Here is a 19,604-nt window from a genome sequence, read left to right as displayed (position 1 = left end):
AGCACAGGCAGACATGAGGTTTGGCTTGGCCAAGAATGTTGTTTGCATCTTACAAGCAGAACCAGCAAATGAGCAGAAATTCCTGCAACATGTAACACAGCAAGTGTAATTCTCATGAAGATGCAGCCTCAGAACGAGGAGATCTGGCATTGATGTTCCAGTTCTGCAAATTCCCAAATGAATGTCTCCCCTGGGAAAAAAACCCTATCTTTGACTAAGGAGGAACACTTAGACTTCCATGGCTCTCTAATTCAGAGTGGGCTGGACCTGAAAGCTCTGAACAGGAATAAGCCTGGGGTACAAAGGAACAGCCTGGATTTAGTGACTGCATTTCTGATGCTGACATTTTAAGGTGGTTTTGTTCTCCCTTTATATGACTTCCTCTGAAACTGTGGCTTAACGGAAACAGGATTTTGATACCCTAAAAGATGAAGAGGTATCTGCAGTTTGTAAGTGCAGAAGAGGAAAGCAATGTGTTATAAAGAGTCTTGATATTCTCTCAAATTTCTACAGTGAGTGGGAAATTGGGACTTTGATGCACATCTAGATGTTCTGGGGGGAAAAAACTCAAATCTGAAAGTTTCTGTTGATTTTTTTCTTCAATCTTTCTAAATCAGAAGACAAATAACGTCCACCAACTTCCTCTATCTGAGCACGGAGGACAAGGCAGGGCTGAGCATTGTGTGCCTCCAGTCCAGAAGCAGACAGGATCCCGTGTCAGGGAGAAGCAGAAACACCTATTCCCAAAGGAGTGTGCCATGAGGAGGAATCATGCAGAGTGTGTGATCAGTGCACTAGTGCTAATGAGAAGTTTTACTTCAAAGAGTAACTGAATCATCACAAGAAAAGACTTCCATCTCTTCTGCAAACAAACTGGTGAATCTTCTAGGGAGTGATCAAAGAAAGAAAGTCTTATGCAAACAGACTGCCTTGATGCTCCAGGAGATCCATGTGGTGGGAGCAGAAGAAGGTATGAGCAATATCCATCCGTTGGTACTTCAGTTAACGTCCACATCTCCACTGCAGGACAGACACCAATTTGACATAACTGACCTCCGAACCAGAAATGTGGGTATTAGTGTCGTGCAGCATTTGTACATGGGATCAGGACTTTCTGCTAAGCATTAACAAGAACTAGAGAAGCTAAAGGGACTCACAGATGATATGTGCATATATGTGAGATGTGTTTTTGATGTTTCTGTGTTTGGGCAAGCTAGGACATGGGTAAACGTTATGTGACAGCAGTTTACAGAAACTTTGAGGTTGAAACTTCTAGCAGCAATTCCTTCGGTTGTTACAGAAGTCAAGTTCAAAGATGTTTGCCAACAAAAATGGAACAAGGAAATACTGTAATCCCATGATCTCACATATCCTGTGTCAAACTATTTCTTCATAGAAGGAGGTTGAATTTGTGGTGTTTTTCAGATCCATGGTTCTAGAGTCACTTTAGGAGTCAGAATCCTTTCAGGCTTATAGATACAGGCAAGACATAGTTCCTGCCATATAGATCTTCCAACTTTGCTTTATTTCCACATTATTTACTGTGTTTTGCTCCTACTAATACCATCCAGAGTGACTCTCCCAAGCAAGGTGAATCCTAACATACGGACCAGAGGATGTCAATCCAAAGCATGAGGTCAGAGTGCCACCTTCAAGCCAGGACTTCCACAGAAATCTCTTAGCAGTCTGAACCAATATGTGGAAAATGAGCATCTATAAAACATCTTTGAATTTTTGCCTATGGTGAAGTTAAGCTCAGTTTCTCTCTCTCATCCTTTCAGTCCAAGTTAGCCTGTCGTCACGTCCCCACGGTGCTAAATTTGGCATTTGGGCAGTGAAGTTTCCAGCAGCCCGACACGTGTTGAACGGCACGCTGACAGCTAAGTGCGAGGCCAGCTGGCTGTAACTCCATTTCTCCCCTGCTCCACTCACACAATCCGAACCACTGCAGGGCACCCTGGAATGGCTTTTCCCTGAGCAGAGGCACTCAGCCTGGGGCAGGGCTATCTGTGTGCTCACAAAGCCAAGCTTCTGGCTCTTTGGGAGCAACCAGGGATCTGATGAGACTGAAGAAGCTGCTATTGGGTAGCAGCACTATTGCTCTTTTAGGAAATATTTCTGAGATTATATTTATGTTTGATGAGATACATGTAATATTTATTAGCTCGGGTGCACTGCACAAAATATCATTGTCATATGTTTGGTCTTCATTAGCTGTATTTCTATGTACACAATATGTATTTTTACAGACAATAGAATTACTTTGTCCCATCTGTGGTTTTCACTATACATTAGCATCAGTGCAAAAACCACTCGTGTGCTTTTATAATTGAACAGCCTGCCCTTTCTCATCCTTCCCACCAAGAAGCAAGCTGGCTTTCTGAAATATCTCCATTCCCCAGAGCTCTGGCTGTGTTCTGGGGTTACTTGACATGCTGGGTTCATGGGGTTAGGAAGTATCCATAATCTCAGCAAATTGGGTAGTTTACCATATGGACACACAGACTTCCAAGTCTAAATGTCAGGTGTTATGGCTTTAACTTCTTCGGGTCCTTCTAAAACAGGGTTAATAATATCCAAGTTCTCCCAAAGGTATTTCCCCACTAGTATTTATGAGAGACTTCAAGAATCTGAAAAGGACAGTGCCATAATGTCACAAATGCACGGCGGTAAATCTATACACCATGTAGATACCTGCAGTGCTGTGGGGCCTGCCCCTCACTGCCAGTGCTTCCAGCAGTGACCTACATGATGAATGCAAGGAAGCTCATTAATTATTCAATGATCTAAGAAAGCACGGAGTAGAAAATTAATATAGTATCACAACACTTGTGGAATTCCCATCAGCCTGAACCTGGCTGATAATGGAAGCAAGGTTAAACAATATTAAAAAAAGAAACAACAACAATTTTTACTGCCATGGTTTTGTTGGACTGACTTTGTTTCTCCCACAGTCTCGGAGCAACGTTAGATGTTAGATCTCTTGGACCTGCAATAATAATGCTCACTTACTGAATTTTTCTGACAACAATAAATAGTAGAAAGGGGAATGATGGCTACGAAATATTTGAGTTACAAGTGAGAGAGAACTGCAACACAGGGGAAGAAGGGTTTGCTCCCAGAGATGCTATTAACAGAATTTTCTAGGTGTGGGTCTGTCTATTAACACAAAGACTGTTCCTCAGACTGTCTTTCTCCTTCTGCAGCTTGTGGACCCCAGTACCTTCAGCCCACTGTATCCATTCAGCTGACAGCAGCAGAGCTATAGGGTAGACCTGGTGTCCAAACTCCCCTGCAGAGTCAGCCAACATGGAGAGCCTGAGTCCAAAGCAAACTCAGCCCCAGGAGGGCTGTGATCCAAGGGGCAAGTGGCAGCCCACTGTGAGCAGAGAATGGTGCTCAGGAAAGGCACACTGCCAAGGGAGCTAAGGAAATTTATCTAGACATTATATATTTATATTATAAGACCGTCAGTGGTCCTTGGGTACCCATCAGTGTCTTTCTAGAGGCAGCAGCAGGAGCTGGGAGCACTGCCTGAAATGACCAAAGCCCCGCGAAGGGCTTGCATCAATGACCACGGGGAGCTGCTGCTCTGGAGGCTGTAAGAGATCCAGTTTGGATTTCACGCTGGATCCGAAGAGCTTTAGAAAGCAGCATGAGCAGAAGGACAGGAAACTTGTCAGTGAAGAAATGCCATATGCCCAAAACGCCGAAAGGAAGATCTTTCGGATGCAGAGCTGACTCAGACAAGGCTCGGAGCTGCAAGCCAAGGCACTGATTACCTCCTGCTTTAGGTCCCTTCCAGATCAGGTTTCACAAGCACGCTACACAGCAGGCTGTCAAGGACACGGTAGGTAAAACGTAACGGCGGTACAGCTCCAGGAGGAGCGGAGAGGCTGCAACCCGAAGCCCCGCAGCAGCGCGAACGACGAATCCCGGCCGGGCTCTGCCCGTCTGGGGCCCCCACCGCACTCCCCCAGCGCCGGGGCTCCCGGGGGGGATGCGGTAGCCTTCCTGCGCCCCGCTCTGGGCCATCCCCGGCGGAGGGGCGGGGATGCGGCCCCACGCATCCCCCGGAGGAGGAGCGCACGGCTCCAGCCCTTCCCGCGGCGGGGGCCGGGGCTCTCCCCCCGCCGCCACCACCACCAGCACCGCCGCCGCCGCGCGGAGAGGCCGGCGGAGAGCCGCGGAAGTGCACTTGCTGCAGCCATTTCCTGCTCTTTGTGCGGGCGGCGCGGAGCATCCGAGCATCGCCGCCCCGAGCCCCGAACCCAGCGCCAGGTGAGCGGCGCGGGGCTGGGCGCTGCTGCGCGGGGGCTGCGCGGCCTCAGACCTTCGCGGCCCGGGGCTGCGCTCCCCGGTAATCCTCCGGGGGGAACAACGGGGTAGGGGTGCCCCCGCCGGGCAGGTGCTGCCTCTCCGGGTAGAGGCAGGGCGGGCGGCCCGGCGGGGCCGGGATGTGCAGAATGTATCCCATAATGCTCAGGGCTACCTGCAGCGTTTATTGCGAGGAGCTGGAAAAGGAGGAGGGGATGGGAGGGAGGGGAGAATCGCAAAATAGCAAAAAATAGGAAAATAGCAAAAAATAGGAAAATAGCACAGATCTCCTTCTATCCCCATCTCGCACCGAGGGAGGGGCATAAAGCCGAGCCCCGGGCCCGGCGGGCGCTGCAGGCCCCGCTGCGAGCGGCAATGGCAGCCGGGGGGCGGCGATGCTCCGCGGGAGCAATGGGGCCGGAGGGATGGTGGTTGGGGGGGTGGGCAGGCGGCCGCGGGGTGCGGGCTGAGGGTCAGCGCCGGGTGTGGGGTGATGGCAAAATGATGAGCAAAGCGGCCCTTCCCGTGCGCGGGGCCGCCTGCGAGCGAGATGCATCTCTTTCTATTGAACTTCGCGGCGGAGGATGCTGTTGGAAACACAGTGCCAGTGCCACCCGCATCCTAGCTGAGCAGGGAACGCGGCAGGAAATCTCCGTGGGTTGCAGAGCTTGGGGGGGGGGGACTGGGGCAGAAAAGGGACACGTGCTGGAACACTGCCGTTGTCTGATTTGGGGAAGGGGCCGGTTTGTGTGCCGTTAGGGACGCTGCCAGCAGCAGAGCTTGGCCTCTGCCATCTGCCGCTTTCCGCGGGGGTTCTGGCCTTGGCCTCAGATCACAGCCATTTCCTGCAATTAAGATGGGCTGCACCCCAGCAACCCTCCTGCCCTGCACCTCTCCTGCCCCACAGCCTTGCTTTGCACGGTGGCAGTTGTTGCCAGGGGTTGGTCACTGCCAGCAGAGACTGCCTGCTGTGTTGGTGTCTGTCACTGCGTGTTATTCTAGGGCAGTTCCCTACGAAGGATAATTCCTTTCTCCTTTTCTCTGTACAGCTAATTGCTATTAGTGAAGCCTGAGGAATATGGAAAAGCCTTCCATTTTCTTACTCGGGTCTCGAGCAAAGCTCAATATCGTGATATCACAATAATTTTATTAACAAACAATTACTGTCTTTGCACGTAAAGAGGAAGATCACTTTTGGAACATTTCTAATTATTCAACTACTAACAACACTGTTCTGTATGATATTATCTCCCAATAAGTGCTTTGACTGTCAGCAAAGGATCTTGCTCACAAACTTGCTTTACATTTCTCTGCTATATTGGAAATGCAGCTTCCTATAGCAGCCTTTTTCCTTGGCCAGAGATAAATGAAGTTATTCTATACGAAATAAATTCCAAAATAACAATGTTGCTCAGACAGAGATGCGCAGATATCTGGAGCTCAGCCTTAGTGGGATGGCAGCAAATTTAGAATGCAAATGCAGACAGCTTCAGGAGTGGGTGCAGTTTGGCTTCCTTTTTTTGTCAGGATGGGTAATTTCAGGGTTATTAATGGCTGTGTCTGTGGAGGGCAGCAGCCCAGCTCTGCTCATCCTGGCTGTGTTGATTTGCTCGTGCAAAGAACCTCCTGACTGTGGTGGTTGCAATTCCAAGTAAATCTTACAGTATGTGAGGAGACTGCTGATGATATGCATCCTACAACATAGGGGATGTTAATCCTGTTCTTCTGGGGCAACAGTATAACAATCCTTTTGCACCCTGGAATCACTCTGCTTTACCAAAATCCATTGCTGTCCAGCAGCATGTATACACCCTTCTCTTGCAATGAAGCCATGGGCACCAGAAATGTGGTGCTATGTATCCAGGATGTCTGCCTGCTGGGGTGTTTGCTGGGCCAGGGTGGTTTCTGACCACGAGTTAAATGATTTTTTTGAGTAAAAGGTGAAACTTTTATCACAAGGCCCAATAAGTTAATGTGCCTTTCCCAGGTTACACAGCAGAAGCAGAGCACCAGATCCTCTGGGAGGTGTTTTCCTCCTTTTCCTCCATGTCACCACCTCTCCAGCAAAAGTCATTTTGCAGCAACTCACCCCAGGCTTGCAGGGCTTGGATCTCAAATGACTGGCAGTCTACAGAGCAATTGTTGCTGCCTCTCCTGTGCTTGGCAGCTCCTGCAGCTCCAGTGTGGATGTCTGCTGTGGGAGCAGGAGTGCTGAGCACCTGAAGCAGCCCTTCCACTTCCCCACAGCTCTCAGCTGTGCAGCTGTGAAGCCAAGCGCACATGAATGCAACATACTCATTATGGCCCCACTATCAAAAGTCTTCCTTTGTTCCCCCAAGCTGCCTTAATAGTGAAGTCTCCTTTGTTCCTCTTGCTGTGAAGACGATGATATTGCACAGATAGGAAAGGTAGGACTGGGCTGCAATGACAAACTCAGCCATCTGGGATGTCCATGGTCGCTCCTTCCCAAAGCCTTCCTCCAGACTGTTAAATCCAGCCCTCTGTTCTCCTAACAGATTTACCTTCATTTCAGCTTTGGGGTGGGGGACCTGGGGCTGCAGTCCTTTGGCACATGGGTTGGGGAGCACTGAACATCACCGTGGCAATAGGAGGAGGAAGTTTCTGCAGAGGACAGGCAGAGTGTGGGCAGCAGAGTGCTCATTAGCATTAGTAGTATCAGCCTCACGGCCCCAGGGTTTCCCTAGGATGGGGCTGGCTCCTGCAGGGCGCAGTTCCACCAAAAATGCATGGGCTGGCGGAGCTCCAGTGGCTGGATATACAGAACAAAATACTTTAGAGAGGCAGCTTCTAGCAGCCTGGGTGGCGGTGCTTTACTTCACGCAGGCAGGATATGTTTCCTGTGCGAGGAGGAAAGCCTCACCCCTCTGCACACGTGCATGGGGCAGCAAAAAAGCCCCATGTGGGGCACGCTGTGCTCCACCCCGAGCAGCGATGTGTGCTGGCACAGGAAGCGCTGCTGATACACCGCAGGCACCGCTCACAACCCACACCGTGCCCCTTCATCTGCTTTGGCTCTGCCGTTCTGCTGAAGAAAGCATACAATTGAAATTGGGTTCCCGGGGATGTTACAATGAAGATTCATCTGTTAAAACCAGAACATTTGTGCAGTTTTGTCACCTGGATCCTCTTTCTTGCACAGCTAAGCACGGGGCAGGCTGTGCTCATGGCTGTTTGCTTGCTTTGCTTGATGCTTCCTTTTCTGTTCATTATTTCCACACTGCTGCCTCCTCCCTTCCTGCGTTTGAGTGCAGGGCCGTTGTCTTCCTGCAAGTTTGTGCAGTACTCTGCACTGTGGGTCTGAGATGCTGAGTTGGGAACCAGATCTCCTGCTACAACCCGAAAAACTTCCCACTGCCTTGGGGAGGCATTTGTGGAGATGACACGAGTTTTTCCAGACCCCTCTGTGCTCTCAGAGCTCCTGCTGCAGGCAGCAGCAATGAGAGGCACAGCTTATCCCTGCCCTCACCCAGCATGAAGCCACTCAGGTCTGCATGCATCCATCCCTTTGGGCCACGTTTCTTACTGAGTGTGTATGCGTGTGTGTATCTATGGACAACCCAAAGCCATTGTCCTTCCATGTTCCCAGTGCTGGAAATGAAAAACAAACTTATAGTCTGGGAAGCAGTGACTCAATTAAAAAAACAAACAGCAAAAAAAATGGACTTAAGGGAATTGAGGCAGATAATCAGCTGAGCGGGAGCGCCTGTAGGACTGCTGCTGTGACCAAAGGAGCTGATGTGGCGGTGCATGAGAAGGTACACTGTGCTGCTTTTGTGACTGGTGTGTGTGCAGACAGTGCTGGAGCACCGTGTCCTGCTATGCTGTCTGCACCTCACCAAAAAAGCTGCAAAATTGGAAAATGGGATCAAGCTTAGAGAAAAGCCAAAGAGATGATTAAAGGACTGGGAGATGTGCTCTGTAACAAGGCATTGAAGAGCTCAGCCCACTTGCCTGAGCTAATTCAAAGGTTGCAGGGTGTTCCTATTGAAACCCGGGAGTATCCTCATGAAAAGTTTGCTAACAGAGTTCTACTGTCTTACAGATTAAAGTGATAAATTCAGTTCACATTTGAAACTAATTGGGTCCAACTGGAAAAAAAAAACACACAGTTTTTGAAAGGGGAATGATCTGCTAATCCAGCGACATGTCAACATTTAAAGCCATTTCTCTCCTTTCAAATGTTTAAGTGCAACTGAGTGTTTTCTAGGAGACACACTCCAGGTCAGCACAGCCATTGCACAGGGATTAGGCATTAACTAGGGGAGCCCTGTGGTTGTGGTTATACAAGTGCTCAGCCTGGAGGACAGCAGGGTCTGTCCATGGTGAGGCATTCACTGCAAAGGTGAAGAGCAAAAGAGATCAGGGACTCTTTTTTGGCCTGTGTTTCCTGCTGGCTTGGCTGAGCACAGAGGTAAGCAGCAGTGAGCTCTTTCAGAAACATTTCCCTTTGTTTTTTGTATTGTATGCAGCTGGCACCATCTCACAACACAGCTGGTGGCAGCTCCAGGGCAAGCAGGGCCTGACCAGGGGACGCACTGCACTGTAAAAGCAAATAAATACTTTTTTTAACCACCTCTTTTTTTTCACTGCCTAAGCCGTCCAGAACCTGATCCTTTCCAGTTCACCTGCAAAAATTGCTTTGTTGTTTACAGTTTCCAGTGCCTCCTCATGTAGGGAGGGCACCATGTGAGTGTCAGCACTGCTCATGCTTTTCTCATTGCACTGCTTCGAGAGATATTTTTGAAAGCACCGCTTTGCATCTCACGCTTTCACTTCAGGCTGCTCAGGCTGCACCGCAGCACCCAGCTGTTCTGCACAGAGCTGAGCACAGAAGGAGTTGGGTGGGTGGCTGTGTTCCTCTGATTCTGCATTCCTGCTCTGTTATTGAATTGTGGAAAGGGAGATGACACAGAGATATAGGTTAAATACACAAGAAAAGGAAAACAAGATAAACTAGGATCGTGTCCCCTGCATTGCAAGGCAGGCCTGGTTCCAGTTTAGTCCTTTAGTGCTTTCCCACTCAGTTTTCTGACTGCTGTTTATCACTCTCTTTTTTCCTTTGGATCTAGTGTGGAAACTGAACAGCTGGCACCATGACGACCCACGTCACGCTGGAGGATGCCCTGTCCAATGTGGACCTGCTGGAGGAGCTGCCGCTGCCGGACCAGCAGCCATGCATCGAGCCACCTCCTTCCTCCATTATGTACCAGGTACCCACAGCTTCCAGACCCACAGGGCACAGAGGCTGTTCTGCACAGCACAGGGGCACGTGGTGCTGGGAGAAGGAGGAGAAAGTGCTTCCAGTCAGAGTGTTAGAGGAAATGTTCAGAACAGATCGAGCCACAGCTTTGCTGTCAGAGATTGGGAAAAGGGTTCTTTAACACTGGGCAAGTCATAGGGAAGTTAAAAATGAGGACCAGAGTGTACGAATGGATAAGAAGCCAGAGATTGAGATTCGTGATAACAACAGGAGGTTCTCAGCAGTGTTTTATTATGTGTGTATTTCTGTGCTTCCTTTAAATGCTAAGTGCATGTGTCTAAGTAGGTCAGAATCAGAGTTCAGCCTGAATTTGTCTGTCCCATGCTGTGCGCACAGCTGGAGCAGCAGGGAGGGCAGGCAGCAGGGTGGTGAGGCACTGGCACAAGTTGACCAGAGAGATGGGGGTTCCCCCTCCCTGGAGATACCCACGGTCAGGGTGTAGGGACTCTGAGCACCTGATGGAGCTGCGGGTGTCCCTGTTCATTGCGGAGGAGTTGGACCAGGTGGCCTTTAAGGGTCCCTTCCACATCAAACGAGTCTACAATTCTGTGATAACCACTGCTCTGCCTCAAGTGACCACGGATTCATCTGCAGCTGTCCTGCCCAAGTCTGGCATGGGCCCAAGAGAAGGCTCAAAGCACTGCTTTTGGACCCACAGCGGGATGCCACGACTGCTTGCCCACCACACCCTGTCCTATAGCACACTCCCAGGATTAAATATAACACAGGGTTACTTTCTCCATCCTGCCACTCCTGTCTGCACGCCTTACTGTGGTCATGCATAAATGCAACCTTACGGTGATTGCTGTGCTGCGTGTGCAGGGTGCTGGAGTTACAGTATCTCTTTCAGCAGGTCAGACTGCGGGCTTGTTCAGTAGCATTGGTATCCCTTGGGGTTATCAGACCCAAAGGCATTTCTGGGCTGTTCAAGTTTCAGCTCTCTCTGGAAAATCTTAGTAACATTTTAACATCTATCTTCACAAATTAATTTTTAGTCTTTGCTGGCCTGTGGCTCATGGGAGGCTCAGGGTCCTGACCAATGGCACAGCTTCACTTGTGCTTCATGGCCATAAGCGTGTGCCCTCCGCTGGGCATGTAAACCTCATTGAAACCATGACAAAACTGGATCTAGAGGTATTCACAGAATTGGCCAAGCCTGGTTCCTCATCATACCTGCTTTGGGGTTAGCACTCTCCCTGCTACTCAAAAATGCACTTGCAGCCTGAGGTTTGCTGTTACGTTAATCACATTAGGGTCATAGAGGCATGAAGAAAAGCAGCTCTAAGGCCACAGCTCTGTGCTCCCAGCTCAGCTGCTCAGGAAGTCAGTTATTGAGGTGAACACAGTCAATGCACTGCTGATGACATCGCTCTGTGCACTTGGGACCTATATGTGCTCTGCCTTGCAGGAGATAGCATCAGTGTGCCTTCGCAGAGGAAATTGCCCAAGCCCAAAGCATGTGAATGAGGCAGAGGAGCTGTGCTTTCACCTCCTGCCTTGCTTTGCACTTTCTTACTGCCACGTCTACATGCAAAGCAGTAGCTTAGGTTTCACAACTGTTTCTCCCAAAGCATCAGCTTGCGAGAGCAGCACTAGCACTAAGCGCTGAGTGCTGACTTTCACATCTATGTTTCCCAGACATCTCTTTCCCTGCTCTTTCTATGTTTATCCTTTGCAATTCCTGCTGACAGGATGTGGTCTTCCCCTAGCATCCAGGGCACAAACAGAAATTAATGAGGTTGCAACTTTCTCTGAGTTAGAAGACTGAAGTCTTTCGTATAGTTGCTGCAGGTTTGCTCACTGGTGTGGCTGCAGTTGTGTGTAACTGATCACCACTGGATTGGCTTGATTTTAGAAGGCTTTGTCAGCCACATCTTCACATCCATCATCTGCAGGGTTTCCTCTAATGAACATGTGAGATTCAGATACACTGCAAACTGTATATGTCTATATATGTGTATACTATATCCTTAGAGATGCGGTGATTTCCAGCACCTCCAATTCACTATGGGTTGACCCCTATATCCCAAGAGCCCTCCTACTTCTTCCTGTGCCTGCTGGGAGTTTTCTTGCCTATACTTCTAAAACAACTTGACAGTGCATGGCATCAGGTGAGCAAGCATCTAGCTTGTGCATATTTTAATCCTCATCTCCATTTCACCCATAGGCTAATTTTGACACAAACTTTGAAGACAGAAATGCCTTTGTGACTGGAATCGCCAGGTACATCGAGCAGGCAACAGTACACTCCAGCATGGTGAGTTCCCAGGCACTGCCCAGTAATGCCACACCACAGCGTGTGCCTTGCCCCAGCAACACCTCTCTGTGTTTCAGAATGAAATGCTGGAAGAAGGCCATGAGTATGCCGTGATGCTGTACACGTGGAGGAGCTGCTCAAGAGCCATTCCCCAGGTACATGTGGTTTTATCTTCAATGTGGTCAGTTTGGGGTGGAGGCCAAAAAAAGCAAAGACTGAAGGGGGTAGAATAGTTGAAAACAGAAACCATAGACTCTTCAAATTGCCTTCCTCTCCCCATCAAAGTCTCAACCACTAATCCCTGCAGCAAGTAGCCACTCCAGAAGAAGCACACCCTACTGCTGCCCTAGCAAAGGACTCTGCTCTGCACCGTCATGTATAGAAGATGCAGCAGCTCCATCCCTGACATCTCTTAACAGTACCTCTCAGCTATATATATATCTCCTAGTTTCAGGAGCCTTTCCTCTGCTCTCTCAGAAGTCATGCTTGAGGTCACTTTACCCCTGCAGGGCCAGCAGGGGTGAAGGACACACTCAGTGTCAGGCAAAGGCAGGGAGGTAGTGGAGTCACTGTCCCTGGAGGTGTCCAAGAATCATGGAGATGTGGCACATGCTTAGTGTGCATGGTGGTGATGCATTGACAGTTGGACTAGACGATCATAGTGGTCTCTCAAACCTTAATGATTCTGTGATTGCGTAAAGAAGCAATATGGCCAGCACAACGTGAGAGCAGCAGGTGCTCTTGAGACATGGCAGACCTGGGCTGTCCCTGCCTTGCATGAAGCAGTGGGCAGCTGGGGCAGGTTTCCACGTCACCAACTGGTATCTGGATGTGGGGGCCCTTTCTATTCCAAGGGGAACCCCAGAAGGATTGATGTTGTGTGAGGGTGCGTGAAGGAGCTCTTTGCTCTATCAGAAGCATTTCTGGAGTGAATATCTGCTTCCTTGTCAGGACACAACCAAATGTCCTATTTTGCTGTTGATGTACCTGAACGTCCCAGGCTTAATCATTCTCCCCTTCTACTGCAAGTTCTGTTTCAAATGTTTTTCAGTCCTTCTCCAACCTGAATTTTGTTGGTTCCATCCTTCAAACACCTACAAGCATGAGTAAGATTGCCCACATGGCCCACTGAGCTGTGATTCAGATTCCAACACAAAGCTTGTCTTCTGCCACGTGAGAGCTCACTTCATCACTTCAGAAATGCAGGCTGACAACACTGCAGGCAGATGTAGCACACTTGCATTAACCCTACTGATAAAAGGGGTTGCAGGGCTTCCATGGAGCTTGGAAAAAATATTTCTGCATGGCTGGCATTGCCTGTGTTAGCAATTCCCCAGGAAAGGTCAAATCTCAGTTCCTGCGGGTTATATTCTGCTGATGGTCTGATGAGACCCAACCATGGGGAGACTGCTGATGCTGATTAGATTTTTGTTTATCTCCCATTTATATTTGCTGCTGTGCTACTCTTGCCTTTGCTGGTCATGCTAGCAGAAGGCAGGCCATGGCTGAGTTGTTGGCAAGACAAGATACGAGTTGTGAACTTGGGCAGGGTTTGAGTACTGTGGATCATCTTCCGTTTTGGAGTTTAGTGTCCTCCCATCCCTACTGCTCCTGTGATTTTCATACCACCTGACAGGGCATGAAACCTGTGGGATGGCTGCTCTCCCCAGTCCTTCTTTGCTGAACAGAGGCTGAGGGCTGTTTTGTAGTGACTCTGGCAGCTGCCCACATGTAAAGCTTGCTGATTTGTCCCCCTCACACGCTGTAGATCAACTGCTGGGCTGCTAAATTTGTACCAGAGCTGTGAACTCCATCACAACTTTGTGTCAGCAACAACTATAAACAAAATACACCCTAGCAAGGCCTTTGGAATCCATTCCCTGACAAAGAATAACAGCAGTGAAATGCATTTTGTAGGGCAGCCAGGGATTTTCCTGAAAGTTTGGTGATGACTCCACGTCATCATTTAGAAATGAGGTGGGTGACAACTGGATACATCTTTCCTTAAATGTGGCTTCCTAGGACTGATATAGGTGAACTCACTTCATTGCTGCTAGCCACATCCTAGCCCAGGGATTTTTAATGGTTCTTCAACAGAACAAAAATTATCCCAGCAGAACTAGAGCAGAGCCACGGCATGGTGCCTTGTGTGTACAAGGGACTTTGCAACACAAAATCTTCAATAAATCCATGATGAAACATTCCCACATTGTGTGGGTAATCCAGACTCTGTATTTTATATATTCTCCCGAGAAGTGCATTAGAAAATTTTGTTTCTCAGAGTCAGGATTGTGCCTTTCTATAACACATGGAGAAAATTTCATATTGGAGAAATAGCCCCTTCTGATATCACCTTTTGCCTTGAAAAAAATCTCCTTCTTTGGTCACTCCATTGTCCTCAAATGGGGACAGTGCTCAGTGTGAAACAAGCAGAAAGGCAGTGGCTGTTGCAAGACCACAGCTGTGTCAGAAGTATTAATGCTGACAATCATCATTTGTCTTTGCAGGTGAAATGTAATGAACAGCCAAACCGAGTGGAGATTTATGAGAAGACAGTAGAAGTTCTGGAGCCAGAAGTCACCAAGCTTATGAAGTTCATGTACTTTCAGGTAAGCAGTCAAAGAAGTTGACAAAAATAATGTCTTTGGTTTGGGGTTCTTCAGTAGGGCCAGCATAGATCACTCTGCTGTTCCTCCATCTGAAGCAAAGCCAAAAAGAGCTGAGGGTGCAGCTGGTGTATTCATTCTGGCCACTGTACCTGGCCCTGTACTTTGGTGTCAAACACCAAAGCTAACAGTTGCTACATTTGAGATGCTTGAGAAAATAACGCACTCAGATCCCAGCAGAGCAGTGACCACAAAGCAGAGCTGCTGTGGGCTGAAGGGAGCTCCCCATGTCATTGCTTGTGTTTACACCTGGCTGCAACTGGGTTTCACTACTGTCTTTGGGTTTTATGTCTCATGATATCTTAATGCTCCACCTAAAGCATGATTTGACAGATCACGCTTCTCTCTGGGCAGGCTGGGCAGAGGATTGAAGGCTCCTCCTTCCTCCTCCCTCCAGCATGGAGGACATTTATTATAGGGGTCTGTAATGCTGCATCATTTCATGGTGACAACAGAGCGAGACCCTGGAGCTGCCATCCCACCAGGAGAAGGAAGGGGATGGTGGCTGTAGGGGTGGTGGTTTGCATGTGCTGACCCTGTCCCACCGCCTTCCAGCGCAAGGCTATCGAGCGGTTCTGCAGTGAGGTGAAGCGCCTGTGCCATGCGGAGCGGAGGAAGGACTTTGTCTCTGAGGCCTACCTCCTCACCTTGGGCAAGTTCATCAACATGTTTGCTGTCCTGGATGAGCTGAAGAACATGAAGTGCAGTGTCAAAAATGACCACTCAGCCTACAAAAGGTGAGGGGCAAGAAGCAGGAAGAGCAGGGCTGAGCCTGTGCCTGGTCTGGCAGTGGACATTTCCCACAGTGGGATCAGGCAGATACAGGGAGGCTGGAGGGCGGTTATCTGTGCTGTTGTGGTCTCTTTGTGAGAAAAAGACCGAGCTCCTGTGTGTTTCAGTTCCCTGTTGGTAAAATGAGGAAAGGGAAAAGCTCTGCTCAAGGCGAGCTCTGAGGCTGCTGCTCTGCAGCTGCAGGTGAAGTGAGGAGGATGGGTGGTGAAAGCTTGGTGCTGGGCAACAGGTCATGGTGATGGTGAATTTCTCTCATTCAGAGCTGCCCAGTTTCTGCGGAAGATGGCAGATCCCCAGTCCATCCAGGAGTCCCAGAACCTTTCTATGTTCCTGGCAAATCACAACCGCATCACACAGGCAAGTCCCGTTCCTCTGAACCAGTTGATCTTTCCATGCTTCAGGTGCTTCAGGCTGGACTGCAACAATATCTGCCTTTTTTGTTGGGTCATTTCTGATGATTGTTGGTGTCTGGGTCAGGCTGCATAAGTCTAGTAATAATTCTCTCCATGGGGTTATGCTGGGTAGCTCAGGAGGTCTCTTTATGTCAAGACAAGGATAAAGCTCTAAAAGATGCAAGAAGAGCTCTCAGGAGGCTTTCTACCATAAACCTTGCCCCTATTTTTCTCCAGAAATCCATCCAGTCTGTCTCTGCAGCTGTGTAGGGACTGCAGATCAGACACAAGGGACCTCCACAATCCACAGGGTCCATAGATTCTGCTAATTAGATAAAATATTGCACAGAGACAGGAGAGTCAGAAGGTATGCTCCTGTGCAAACTCTTTTTTTTCATCTCACTGTCTGATGCTTGGCTGCTGTCATCAATCTGAAGAGGAGAGCTCTCCTACAGAAGGTGTTTCTTTAGAGGTGGTACCATGAGGTCAATCTTCGATCTGTAACTCAAGAAAAGTGCAGACGGGGTTTTAGGAAACCTCATTATCTTCTTAATCTTTCAAGTATGCTTCCACATACATTCTGGAAACATTCCCACTCTTCCTCTGTCCATGTGGATAAAGTGTCCCCTTGTTGCTGTTTCAGTGTCTGCACCAACAACTAGAGGTTATCCCTGGCTATGAGGAATTGCTGGCTGATATTGTCAACATCTGTGTGGATTACTATGAAAACAAGATGTATCTCACACCCAGTGAGAAGCATATGCTTTTAAAGGTGAGGTTTGGCTGTACTTACAGAGCTGGGCGTTTCGGTAGTTCCACTTTCTATTTAGTAAAGTGAAATTCCCTTCCAAGACAATGCTTCTCTTCATTTTCTTTATTTTTTTCTCCTTTGGGTTTACATGCACCCCTTTTCTGAAGAGCCAATATTTTATGGGCACACAGCTTGCTTAGTTAGTATGTTTGTTCTTATTGTAAGTCAGTTATTACAGTGATTATAGTCACTATTACCCTAAGAACATCATTACTACGGTATGAGTCAGCTTAGATTCTTTGAAGGATAATGTGGGTAGGTTTAATATCTATAATGATTTGCACTGAATTAAGGAGAAAAAATCAATTCAGGAGAATATTTTAGATGTTTTCAATTTTCTGGGAGCAAATGCTTGCCTAAAATATGAGTGGAGAAGAATTTGGGATTGTCTTTATTTGTGAGAGAGGAGGAACAATTGAGAACCATGCATTTCTGCACAGAAAACAGAAGCATTCCATAATGTGTACTCTACCTACCACACACATTCCTTGCAAACGTGCACATTTTATACTGTTTTCTCCGTGAGTTCCAGGTGGCACAGGATTCTGAAGAGGGTTTGCTAACCAAACAAGAATTGCCTTTGACTTAATAAGTTAATGAGACTTTGCCTTTCTGTCTTCTTCAGGTGATGGGGTTTGGTCTGTATCTTATGGATGGGAATGTCAGCAACATCTACAAACTGGATGCCAAGAAGAGAATCAACCTTAGCAAAATAGACAAATTCTTCAAGGTCAGTGACCCGTCTGGGTGAGACTGGAGACCAATGAACTACCAATCTATATCATTGCAGATGCTACCAACAAAAAAACACGGGAGTAATTTATAGTTACAAAAAAAAAAACAAACCCTAAAGGATCAAGGAATTAACGAGACAGAAGGATGAGGAGTGGGATTGTCATGAATGTGAATAGGCACAGAGGCACAGCATGAGAGAAATGGGAGATGATGGCCCTTCTGTCAAGGGCTGAAGGATGGGAATGGCACAAGGAAGGTCTGTTTTGTGGACAAGGGAAAAGTATGCCAGGACAATATCCACATCTAGCTTGGCACAGTTTTCAGGCTGGGCTGCAGTCTCCTGAAGAGCACCATGATTTTTTGGTGGGTTTACCCTGTCCCTCACCTCACTGCTGAGCTGGCATGTTGAGGGACAAGGGACATAGCTGGCCAGCCAACATACCATTGGCAGTCTCACCTGGTATATAAGCTGTGCCTTGTGAAAGACAAAAAGCTACTTATGGAGCTTGTATTGGTTGGAGTTTGCAGGTGTTCAGAGAGCTCCTCAGGAGGCTGAGGTTTGGTGGTTTGATGAGTCCTTTTTGTTTTATCTGGGATCAAGTTTTTGGGGAAAGGTCTGCAAGAGCTGGGCACTCCGAAGGCTTGGTGGGAAGCAGCTGTGCAGCCTCCTTCTGCCCCTTCTCCACGTGCAGCTGGATTCAGCCCTGGGCTGTTCCCCAGACCATATGGAGGAAAGCATTGCCACAGGCTGCTCAGCACAAGAAACATTTGGGGTAACCCTGTCTGCTTCCTCCCCAAATGTGTGTATGCAAGCTGTCATTGACATGTGGAGAATAGGGCTGACTTTGCATTGTCTTTGCCTGATTACACGGTTTGCTTGAGCTCAGCACACTACAAGCATCTCCTGGGCACTGGCAGGGTGAGATGACTTCTCCTGCCCTTTGGTTCTGTGCACAGGTTGAGTCTTGGAGACTTTCCAGGTTTGGGGCAGGTCAGCTCATGTTGGGGTCTGGCAAGGGACAGATGTGTTGGTGAGCCTGGATGGCTGGTTTCATGGAAGGCTGATGTACCTGCTGCTGCATCCTCACCTCAAGTGAGTGAGGAGCTGTTTACCCATATTTGCGTCATCTCCCAGAAACGGCAAGACTCAAACACCGCCCATAGGGAACTACAGAAACCATAACCTCACAGACGGGGGAGATAATGGGGTGGCTGAATACTTCCCAGTCACCAGGGAGATGGCTGAGGACTGCAGCTTTGCAAAAGAGATTTATCATGACATCTCTTGGAGTTTTCTGAGTTTTTTTTTCTGAGTTCACTTTTGCTAGTTTGACTGAATCTTTGCCTCAGTTTAAACCAAGTCTTCAGCATAATCTGTATTGTTTGGTCATCTTGCTGCACTTGAGCACATCCGTGGTTCATTGAAAAAGGTTGTGGTCCATTAGAGAAATGGACTAGTACAGTATCTTCCAATGCATGGAATAACTTTTTGCTTTCCAGCTTTTTTCTGTGAGCTCTTCTCCAACATCTGCTGTGGTCTCACCCGATGAGTTAAGTACCACTCCAGACTATCAGATCTCAATAAGAAAAGCCAACTGCTCCTCTTACTACATCTGCTTACTGCCTTCTGATTAAATTTTTAGTGGATTGACCAGGAATTTGAGTAGCGAAAAAGAACAACCCTTTCATTTAAACTGCTTAGGAAAGTGCCACTGGGAATTCCTGATGACAGCATTGCACATCCTCCACGCAAGCTAGCCTCAGAAAAGTAGCGTGTGATAATAAGACAGTGAATTTGCCACCTTATTCTTTGATTTTTGGGGCTAGACTTCTTCTAGGTGAAGTTGAAGCTTCACTTTTTATTGAAGAGCTGTAGGAAGCTCTTGATTGAATTTTGCTTGCATCTGAAAGCTTAGCCTAGGGGAGGCCTCTGTGAGCTTCAGACATGTTCAGTGCACTTAGAATTTATTTCCCATCAAAATCCTCCTGAAATGTACAGGGGGAGTAGAGCCGTGTTGAAATGCAAGCAGACAATGACTGTTTTTCTTTTTGTGGAGAATCTGTAAGACACATCACTAGCAACCACAGTGCCAAAGTAAAATCTGAGTTCCCTGGAGAAAGAGGCCACATCTCCAGCAGCGCAGAGCAGCCTACACCTCCCCTCCCTGCCGTGCTGCCAAGATACCAATGTGCCAGCTTTTATCCCTTTGTTCTCCCTGAGGTTTATGGTGGGAGGAAGTAAGCCCCAGTGAGGAATATGCTTCTCTCCTTGTGGTGTATAATGACCCTTTTCTCTCACAGCTGATGCTGGTTACAGCATTCTGGCAATAACCAAGCCAGTACTGGCAAGCCC

At 48.2% G+C, this 19,604-nt stretch overlaps 1 protein-coding gene across 5 annotated transcripts in view; it reads left to right on the top strand.

The window, feature by feature from the left end:
- Positions 1 to 9,431: 9,431 nt before the first annotated feature.
- The window catches only part of CYFIP2 (cytoplasmic FMR1 interacting protein 2), a gene marked incomplete at both ends in the record, with an annotated part of 40,475 nt that continues 30,302 nt past the window's right edge, over positions 9,432 to 19,604 (top strand). For 2 of the 5 annotated variants that reach the window (XM_079542378.1, XM_079542377.1), the window contains 8 exons: positions 9,432 to 9,548; positions 11,766 to 11,855; positions 11,933 to 12,010; positions 14,363 to 14,464; positions 15,077 to 15,258; positions 15,574 to 15,670; positions 16,349 to 16,477; positions 17,142 to 17,246. In XM_079542378.1, the coding sequence (XP_079398504.1) occupies positions 9,432 to 9,548; positions 11,766 to 11,855; positions 11,933 to 12,010; positions 14,363 to 14,464; positions 15,077 to 15,258; positions 15,574 to 15,670; positions 16,349 to 16,477; positions 17,142 to 17,246 (900 nt within the window). The remainder of the gene's footprint in view (positions 9,549 to 11,765; positions 11,856 to 11,932; positions 12,011 to 14,362; positions 14,465 to 15,076; positions 15,259 to 15,573; positions 15,671 to 16,348; positions 16,478 to 17,141; positions 17,247 to 19,604) is intronic. The other 3 variants (XM_079542380.1, XM_079542379.1, XM_079542381.1) reach the window with 3 other exon arrangements.

The sequence above is a fragment of the Tetrao urogallus genome, assembly GCF_951394365.1.
Source record: "Tetrao urogallus genome assembly, chromosome: 14".
NCBI classification, from domain to species: Eukaryota; Metazoa; Chordata; class Aves; order Galliformes; family Phasianidae; genus Tetrao; species Tetrao urogallus.
Note: the sequence above shows the minus strand (reverse complement) of the source record. Positions and strands in the feature narration are given on the sequence as shown.